Raw genomic sequence first — 9,984 nt, forward strand, 5'->3', positions numbered from 1 at the left:
TTCAGCGGGAGTAGAATCGAGCCCAGCGTGTGGTGTCAGATGTTAAGTATATTAACAACCAAAGCAAAATTGCTTATTTGAAAAGTGTATTTGCCTCTTTTTTTTGCTAAGAAGTGGAGTTAATTTTTTTAAAAGTGAAGAAATAAGGCGTCTTTTTCAGTGCGAACCATCTCCTCATACCTGCCCTTTAAATCAATTAAATCATTTGCTCTTTTAGAGCTGGAGGCTTCAAGCGCACAAGAACTAAAATTTTGCTCCAATATATTGTTGTGTCTGAATATCTCAGTTTAAATAGGCAAATACATGGATACACAGTGAAGTAGAAATCATTTCGTTTTCAGTTTTTTGTCTAAAGTCTCCTTATTTTGAACTGTTTAAACATGCAACACCAACCTGCGTTTAATATTTCCTTCTCACAAGCAATTCCTTATCTTTGCTGGATGCTGAGTTTTGTTTAAGAAAATCTTAAAAGTTTGGACTTCATAAACTAGGTTAATTGATCATTAATCTTGCCACTTAGAGAACTGATGGGAAACCAGTTTCAATTGCAGCCTTGTAAGATTGTTAGGAAAAAAGGCTGGAAGTATTATCTTTAAAATGTTCTAAATCTTTTTCGATCTGTTTTTTGGTCTATTTAACCATGGTGCCATATTAATATTTCTGAAAGTAAATGTGTCTTGTTCTTCTTCACCCCAGGCTTCAGCCACTAGACTTCCCAAAATATAAATGGATGGAAAAAAGCAATTTACTTAAAATGTTTTTTATTTAAAATCTCAACAGTGGATCACTCGTTTTGTTTTTGCAACCAAACAAGTAATAAATATTATTTAGCAACTTTTTTTACAAAAATAAACAGATGATAAAATCTCTGCAAGGGGCAGTAATAGGGAACATTGTTATTTCAGAAACAAGCCCAAGTTCTCAGTATTGCAACACAGGCAGCGTGGAGTTCCTACATCGAAAGCACATTAAAGTTTTGTAACTTTGTTAATGGTGGCAGAAAAGAAAAACGTGTTATACACTAAAACAAAACAAAAAATCCTTTACCATTCGTAAGGTTTCCTGTACAAGTGCACAAACAGAAAGCTCAAGCATAACGGACTTACATAATCATTGGACAGTATATTTACAAATCCAAACCCCAGAAAACTTTGCAGGCTACATTTACATCAAAAGCCTTCATTCTTGCAAATTATGCTGGTAGGAAGGCACCAGCCCGGTGCTCGGAATAACCACTTTGCATGTCTTTAGGATATGAATCAGAAAATGTTGAAAGGGACTATGTAAAAATAATAGAGAAAAGCAAACAAAAAATCCTATGCCATTTTGGTTACGTCATTCGAGGAGGAGAGGCTATAGCTATTTTCAGCTCCTATCAAAGTTTAAAAAGATGCACATATATTTATTTAAAAAATGCTCTGTGGGTTTACACACTTGCTATTGAGATTGGACAAAACATCAAGTAACGCTGGCCTCCATTCCCTGCTGGAAATGCTGGAGGAGAGAGGATCAGTTCTGCGTGGAGTCGTTTGCAGGAAGAGGAATTGGGTTTTGTTCATCTTTCTCACTGGTGGGCTTCAGGGATTGAGTGTCCTCAGTCTATCTCAGTATGGAACATGCCTGAAGGTGGCCTTGGGACCAACCTGTAGTGAGGGGTGGGCGGGGGGGAGGGTGTGTTTAAAAAACTTGGCTGAGACCGGTATGTCCTTGTAAGTCCTTGTATGTGCCTGTGCTTTTAAGGGAGGCCCCCCATAGAGTCTGTGTCCCAAAAAATGTGCCCGCGTGTCCTCGGGGCTTGAAGCTGGAGTCTCTCTCCCCATTCCCCACCTTGTTTCGGCAGATTCTCTCCCCCTCCCCTGCCCCACTGGCGGCGGGTCCCGCGGGGGTTCATTTGGTGTCGGTGGCTAATCTGGGCAGGCTGGCCGTGCTCATGCTGGAGACGTGGTGGTGAGGCGGAGCGGGCACCTGGCACATGCTGCACGGGCAGGGCATTCCTCCCCAGTGCTGGAAGCTGCTGCCCAGCGGGGCCGAGGCGGCGGCGGCCGAAGGCGACTTGAGGAGCCCATGCGGGGGTCGGATGGAGCTGACCGCGGAGAGGCCGGAGCCGGGCAAGGAGGCGCTGGAGACGGCAGCGGGGGGCAGGATGGGGTGGTGCACGGGGTGGGCGGCGGGGTGCCCGGGGTGCCCCGGGAGCGGGGCGGAGTGGGCGGCCATGCCCCCCGGGCAGGCGGAAGGGTGGAAGCCGGCGTGATGGCCGCCGTAGATCTCGCTGACCAGGCGCTTCATCTCCTCCAGGGAGTTGGTGAGCATGAGGATGTAGTTGCGCGCCAGCAGCAGCGTGGCGATCTTGGAGAGCTTCCGCACCGAGGGCCCGTGCGCGTAGGGCATCACCTCCCGCAGCCCGTCCATGGCGATGTTCAGGTCGTGCATCCGCTTGCGCTCCCGGCTGTTGATCTTCAGCCGCAGCTGCTGCAGCTCGGGCTCCGTCATCTGCTTCTTGTCCTTCTTGGAGGAGGAGGACGAGGAGGAGGACGAGGAGGAGGAAGAAGACTTGAAACCCAGCTTGTCCACCACCACCACCCCGGCCGCGCTCATGGCGCTGCGCAGCTCGGCGCTCAGCTCCGGCGGGGAGTCGCTCTGGGTGGAGCTGGACACTGTGCCCCCCGAGAAGCCCCCGCTGCTGCCTTTATTCCTCGCAGAGAGGAAGAGGTCATCGGGCTCCGGGGAGGAAGGTCTGCTGGATACCAGGCTAGCGTCGGAGTCCATGTCCCCGGCGAGGGGAGAGCGCCGCGCACCAGGCTGCCTGCGAGGAGGAGAAACCAGAGAGCGACCCCAAATCAACGGGACAAGGAACTGCGCGACAGCCTCAACTTCACCTAGCTAATGCTCCAGGCAGCTCCCAGCTCCTAGCCACCCCTGGCCACTGCCCAGCCTCTTCCTCCCTGTCCCCGGCAGTGTCTGCGAGATCCTTCATGTGCGACCTTCCCAACGGGATCCGAGACCCTCCATTCCCCTCTCCCGCGATCACACGCCTCCAAGTTCAGCAGCAAGGAACTCCCCAGTCCGCTATTGTCTCCCGGGCTACTTTCCAACTCCTGCGCCAGAAGCAAACGCGTTATTCCACCCTGTCTCCCAGGATAGTTCCCAACCTGGCCTCCTCCCCTGCCCGCCCTTTCCCCACCTCCCGCGCCAGGATGCTCACCGGAGAATTGTCACCGGGATACCTTCCAATTACTCCCCATCACCCGCCAGCAAAACCCTGGATCTCCACCCTGCTCCTCACCCCGCCAAACAGCACGATCTTTTAATATATGAATCTTGCACGACTGGTTTCCGAAGGGTCACAATTACGCCCCAGCACGGGACAAACCGCTACAAAAGGAGGCGGAATCCTGGTTAAGTGACCGGAGTCGCTGATGGGGGCGGTTCGGGGAGGACCGGGGGAAAATGAATCATATTCTCGGGGAGACCTTCCTAACCAGATCAGTATTTGTTTAGACACTTAACACACACCGCTGTCTGCCCCCGCATCTGTCACCTCCCTCCCTCCTCTAGCTTGGGCGAATGAAGAGGTTCATTTCAACCCGGATCAGCGCCCGCGAGGAGCCCAAAGCGGCGAGAATCGGAGACAGAACCGGCTGGGTGCACAGTTCCCTTTGGGGGGGCGGGGTCCTGTCCATCCCCATTTATTTATTTGGGGTTAGTGGGTCAGGGCTACTGGGGAGGCTGGCGGACGCCTCCCTTAGAAAGTTAGCTGCCGCAGCCCACAGGAGTCAGGGAGTGAATTTGTTTGGGAACTTACTGTTTGCAGAGTGATCCCTTTGGCAGGACGGACCCGCTGCAGCGCCGCTGGTGGTTGTCACAGATCACAATAATAATAAGCACCTTTTGGCGACTCGATGGTGTTTTTATAGGCACATCGGCAAGCAGCGCCGGGTAAGAACAATGTTATTGTCCTGGAGGGGCCGCTGCACCAATAAGCAAAGTGCTGCTAGGGGGCTGGGAAACTGATGTCATTCCGGCTAATTCCGCTCAATGAAACTGACTAAGACACGCTCCTTTGCAGCGCCAGCCAATGGCGTTTGTTAGGAGGAGAGACCCAGAGAGACAGGAGGGAGAAAGAGAGAGACCTTTGTCAAATCTATAATAAAATGTAACAATGCCAGCGTTAGGAACAGCTGTTGGGGGGGGGGGAGGTATAGACCAAACAAACCTTAGTCCCAGCATAACAATAACATTTTGAAAGGAACGGCCCTAAACTCCTAAAGCACTCCACCGGGCTCTGCCGCTTGAGAGTATTAATAGGTTTCACAAACACATCGGTATTTCTCTCCTCCAACTCCCCCCCCCCCAATGTAAACACTCACCAGGCACAATGCAACCCTTCCCACACTTACTTAACCACTTATCTCTGGTCTGGGCAATCTCCCACTGCACCCCGGACACACATATTTCAGGGCAATGAAAGACATATAGTTCAAGGGGGTGGGGGGTGTTCATAGCAGCCTAAAACCATTCCTAATGACCCCCGCTCTGCACTCCTCGGGGGAATGGCTGACGAAGGCAAGGTGATTTAGTCTTTTCTCCGCTTACTTCAGTAAAGAAAAAGAAAAGTGATTTTTTTAGCCACCCCAGTTTTTGTGTCAAAGGGTTTACAAAAGAACAAATGTGACTAAAACACTGCGATCGGACAGCGAAGTTAGCAGGAGTCACCACGGCCGCTAGCTCAACAGAGTCCGATATTTCTATTTTAAAATATTTCCTTCTTTAAAACCCCGCTCACAAGAGCAACCCTTTGCCACCATAAGGCTTTCGTGTTGCCCTAAAAATGCACCTGTCCTTATTTACAGGGTATTTTTGTTAGCTCTCTCTTAAAATAACATGCCCACAATATCATTTCAAGATAGCTCCTCCTCAAAACTGAACACTTATTTTAAGTAGTGACACAGTTTGGGAAGCAAGGGAGCTCTGCTTCCTAACTAGAAACTTTAATAATTTCTGTGCACCTGCCACATCGTTGAGGGGGCCGGGGTGGGGGAATTAACCTTTGGAAATAATGTTGGATTTTGCATCCAATGCCCCTCTCAGCGCCTATCAAGTAATGTCTGGTGTTTCCTCACAGCTACAAGCTGGCCCTTCCTTTCCATGAGTTTAATCGCTGGGTTTAGCTTTTCCTCTCGTTTGTATATATCCTTGTCCTCTCCTTCCCCACAGCCTTGCCGCCTTTGTTGTATTATTTTTATACCCGGGTGTTTCCCAGCTGGCTCGGCAAGCCTCAGTCATCCGTTAAATGTGTCTTTAAAACCTTTAAGAAGTGAAGCGTGGAAATGTGTTTCCTAACGGTTATGAGGATGATCCATAACAGTTCAATTAGCAAAATCTGTCACGGGGAGCCCCTGCCTCGCCGCTTGCGTCTGTCCGGCTCGCTGGGTCTGTGCCCGCTGCATGCGTCCCCGGGAGTGTGCCCGTGCCCGGGTTTGAAGCAGAGTGAGTGGGCAGGCGTCTGGGAGTTTGCTGCTGGGGGTATGGGTGTGATGGCGTTACCTGGCGTGGCGGGCACGGGTGCCGAGCTTCAGGCAGAGAGAGCGTCGGGGGGGGGGGGGTGTCTGAACTGGCCAGGGGCGCTGTGTGCGTAGGTTTAGGGGCAGGATTGTTGGGTGTGGACACCAGCCAGCGCGGCGCGCGAACGTGTCTGTGTGCGTGTGTCTCTGCCAGTGAGGGCATGGGGGAAGGAGAGGGGGCACTGGGATGTCCGTGTGCCTGGCCAGGCAGGGCAGGAGGAGAGAGCGGGGATCGCGCTGAGGGGAAGGCTGGACAAATATGCAAACGTTGCATTTCAAGATAAGAAAGTAATTAATTAATCAGCAACAACAACCCTTCCTTGCCCTTTGACGGACCACTCTATTGAGCGTATTGTGAGAGTCCCATCAAACAGGGCAAAATCTAGTCAAATCAATTCAGCCAAGTAGCATTTCACCGTCAGGCAGACGTGACCAGCGGGTAGCCAGAGACACAGTGAGCGACACTGGGGAAGGGCGCTGCAGACCAGAGGTTTTCGAAGTATTTCTCAGTCTAGATTCCCAGAACGGCTGGATCCGATCCCCAGTGAAACAGAAGGAGATTGAAGTCTGTGTCTTACGGGGAATAAGTGAAAGAATCGTTCTCTTCCTTGTCCCTTTCAGTCTATGAAAGCTGCTTGATTGAGTATATTCATTAATGAATTTATCGATATAACGGGACACGTCCAAGGCGGGTTTTAGGTTGCCGGCTCTAGTAGATAAACCTGGGTAACCCAAACTAATTAAAGTTTCTACTAATCCCTGTTTAATATCAACACCTGCCACCTAGTGGCTCCCGGATAAAAGCTCCAGAACTTCTCCCAAACTTTGCCCCGATGAGCTGGTGAAATACGTAATTTAGGGTTCGAAAAAAAGTCCTGTTTCCTTCTTTCCTTCCTTCCCTTTACCCTCTCCTGCCTTCTCCCTTTCAGTCCTTCTCTGTTAACTCTCTTCCTCTCCGTCTCTAAAGCATTTACTTTACCACTCATTTTGAAATGAGGTGCAACAAGTTTCCGTTCTCCAGAAGCAGCCCAAACTTTTCAGTGATGTTTCTCTGTACAAAGCAACGTGAGTCCACGCTGCAGCTTCGGGGGCTTTGCTCTGTTTGCTCTTCGCGCCGGAGAAGCGGGTCGAACCGGCGGCTAGGAACCGGGGACAAGCGATTGGCCCGTTTGATTGAGGCAGGATAAAAGTCGCTCCGAGTGCGCGGGGACTGATGTGTGTGACTCCGAACGCGTGCGCCGTTCCCTGGGCTGTGAATGCGCTTGTGGGTCTCGAAGTGTGTGCGAGGGAGGGTGTGTGGGTGTGATTGGAAAAGGTGGCAAGGAGAGATCCACATTTTACAAGGAAATGACACTCCGCCCCGGGACAGGCCGTGGACGCCAAGCAGTGATGGGGCAGTGAATGGCACACGAACACATACCTTCGATTATCAATTTTTGTGTCAATGTTAATAATCCAGGAGCCTTTTCAGATTTTTTTGGTAACCCACAAACACAAGATTATTGAGCCCAATGTGTTTTTTTGGCTTGTGCTACTGAGCCAGCACCGTGGAGGTTATTACACCGGAGCAGGAGAGATGGCACAAATCCAGATGGCACAAATGCGGAACATTACTCCAATATTTCATTTCGGGCGGTGAAGCTCCAGAGGAATGACGTATGTCTTTAAAATACATTTAGAACCTTAGGTAACATGTTTCCGAAGGCTGATTTTTGAAGCTGGACAAAAAAAGTTCCGGTATATATCTGGTTTGAGCTTTCATATCCCAACACTTCAGCACCTCGGCTTTTCTCGGACTCCTTTTCTTCTTTCTGTATTATGTCGTGGTTTTAAAATTGGCTGTACAGTTTCGATCCTGCACTTTACACTCAGCCAAAAGTCCCATTGAGAATTTTCTCTCAGTAAAGATCTGGTCCACACACAACATATCAGGTGTACGTCATACACAAAATGATCAGTTAACCCCCCCAATTCCTTACACTATTATCAATTATTATTATTATTTGCAATGGACCAGGACCCCCTTGTGCTAGGCGCTGTACAGAAATCTTTGTATTCTGAATTGTGCCGCTATGTAGATCTCTGTCTAGGTGATCTAAAATTCCTTTGATGAAAGTATGGTACCACACTACTATGTCTGACAGACAGGGCCGGGTTGCATTATTTGTAATTAACATACTGAAGAACGGGTTGATGGGGTGACCTGGATGGTTTCTTTTGTAAAGTGGAGAGCCACGTCAGCTTTGGAAGGGACTGTTTACGGTGTTGCCATGTTTAAGGGAGAGTTCAGCCCACCCTGGACCTTAAATGTTCTGTGAAAATGTCTTAATGATTCGGCGGGGCTTGCAGGGATTCGGATTTTACAGGTGATCTAAGCGTTGGCTTTGTCTTTCTATTAGTTAAACTCCCAACCGGAAGAGAACCCCTTTAATGTGGCTAGAAGGCTTGTAAGTTGGGAATCAAACTCCCCGTTCCTGCAGGCAAGGTCCAAAGCCTTGTCCCTGCAGTCTAGCTCCAGATTTGTTCCCATCCCACACAATCAGCTGTCATTTTACTATTTCTGTTGCAAACAATCCTCAAGGCAAAACCCATCAAAACCCGAAGCTGCTGCATCCAGATCACAAGCAGAAGAGCTGTGCTAAATAAATGAATCCCACACTTAATGTGACTTTGGCGAGGTCCCTCAATTCGCAGCCGTTTGCCACGTGGGCTTCTTAGCAGGTTGAGACCAGTGTAGACAAAGGAGGCCGGCCGAGAGGCGCTGAGCTCCCACCATCCCCGGCTTCTTTTGAGAGTTACCTTGTAACAAAAAGAAAAGGAGGATTTGTGGCACCTTAGAGACTAACCAATTTATTTGAGCATAAGCTTTCGTAAGCTACAGCTCACTTCATCGGATGGATACCACAGTATGCATCCGATGAAGTGAGCTGTAGCTCACGAAAGCTCATGCTCAAATAAATTGGTTAGTCTCTAAGGTGCCACAAGTCCTCCTTTTCTTTTTGGGACTACAGACTAACAGGGCTGCTTCTCTGAAGCTTGTAACAAATATTGCTCTGGGGACCTGACCGCGCTGGGCTGAGAGCACCGGCTGCTCGGGCCAAGCGGGACGTTGGGAGAAGCCGGCTGAATGAGTTCAGGGCTGCTGCTGAGAGCAGAACCGCACGGCGCGAGGCCCAAGCTCTGAGCTTCAGGCAGAGACGCCGGCTGATCGCGAGAAGGAAGTTTGTGCCGACACGCAGAGCTGATGCCCCCCTGCAGCCCGGCTCACCTACCCAATGGGTCCAACGGAGCTGGAGTGTAGGGCCTCCAGAGCGTGCGTGTGCAGGGCAGTTTTGTGACCCCCCCCCCCCCAGCTGTGTCTTGTTCTGTTTGTGGGAAAAAATCGACCATCAAATAAATGAGAAGCCAGGGTTCCCAATCATCTGCTGGACCTTTTACTCGGTCGGTTCAGAACATACAGATCGAATCGACTTTTTAAAATAGCCGGCCCACCGATCCGAATCGTTGCATCCACGCTGGGGCGCATCCTTCCCTTCGAACCGTTCGCAGCGGGTTCTCAAGCGATGGGGACATTGCTGCGCTTGGAGGGAGAAACCAGGCACCGCCAGCGAGGGGCTCTGAGAGCGTCTAACGCCCGCTGCTTTCTAAAGCGGTGCTAGTGGACTGTCCCGAGTAATCAGTTCATACACAGTCTCCCGGAATGTAAAACGTGAGAGGATTCGATTTCGGACTCAGATCTGCGGGCTGAAAATAAAAGGGCCCGTTTGTCCTGGCTTCGCAGAACAGATCTGCAGCGAGAGAAACAAATCCCCTGCCAATCCACACGCCGGCTGTTTGTCGGTAACAGAAAACCGTTCTTCAAAACACCCCGAAGCAGCTTCCCGGCGAATTAGGACGGGCTCTGTCAAGAATCGCGGGACATTTCACTTTAACAATCGGTGAAGTATCGTTTCACTGCAGTAACGTCGTGCTGAGGATCGTTTCACTGTCTAGGAAAAGTGCAAATACCTGCCACGGTTCACTAAGCCTTTAACAATTAAACCGCGCGGAGAACAATTTTGTGGGGATGAGGCAATGCTAAGTATCAGCAGTCACGTCCCCCAAATGCAAAGCCTACAAAAACCCGACAAGCCAAACCCCGATTTTCCTGTTAACTGACAGAAACAGAAAACCGTGTTTCTTCCCTGGGCATCGAGAAAGCTCTAAGGAGCAACGAGTGGTGGGGATCGAAAACTTTCTTCTGGAAAACCTGATGGTGCAGCCGCAGGAATACCTCGACTTTGGTTAGAAAACGCTGTCAGGACTGGAAACCTTTGGGACGTTTGCCTGGAGTTCTGTACAGTGTAGGAGCAATGGTTTTCCCACTGGCATTTGAACTCTCATGTGATAATTTCAGATAATTTCAGACAACAGATAATTTCAT

General features: G+C 50.0%; 1 protein-coding gene across 2 annotated transcripts; it reads right to left on the reverse strand.

The window, feature by feature from the left end:
* Positions 1 to 780: 780 nt before the first annotated feature.
* Positions 781 to 4,013, reverse strand: OLIG2 (oligodendrocyte transcription factor 2). 2 transcript variants are annotated; one of them, XM_074946719.1, is made up of 3 exons: positions 3,803 to 4,013; positions 3,203 to 3,372; positions 781 to 2,803 (listed from the first exon to the last, which is right to left on the reverse strand). In XM_074946719.1, exon 3 carries the CDS (start codon positions 2,764 to 2,766, stop codon positions 1,888 to 1,890), a length of 879 nt encoding a protein of 292 aa, XP_074802820.1. In that variant the 5' UTR covers positions 2,767 to 2,803; positions 3,203 to 3,372; positions 3,803 to 4,013; the 3' UTR covers positions 781 to 1,887. The 2 variants fall into 2 exon arrangements, with proteins under 2 accessions (XP_074802820.1, XP_074802819.1); XM_074946718.1 differs by lacking the exon at positions 3,203 to 3,372 and having other exon boundaries at positions 3,803 to 4,011.
* Between the last annotated feature and the right edge of the window lie 5,971 nt (positions 4,014 to 9,984).

Source organism: Natator depressus, chromosome 1 (genome assembly GCF_965152275.1).
Source record: "Natator depressus isolate rNatDep1 chromosome 1, rNatDep2.hap1, whole genome shotgun sequence".
Classification (NCBI taxonomy): domain Eukaryota; kingdom Metazoa; phylum Chordata; order Testudines; family Cheloniidae; genus Natator; species Natator depressus.

Bases quoted from the DNA above. Each gene is read 5' to 3' on its own strand.
- OLIG2 (XM_074946719.1), bottom strand. From the start codon at position 2,766: ATGGACTCCGACGCTAGCCTGGTATCCAGCAGACCTTCCTCCCCGGAG.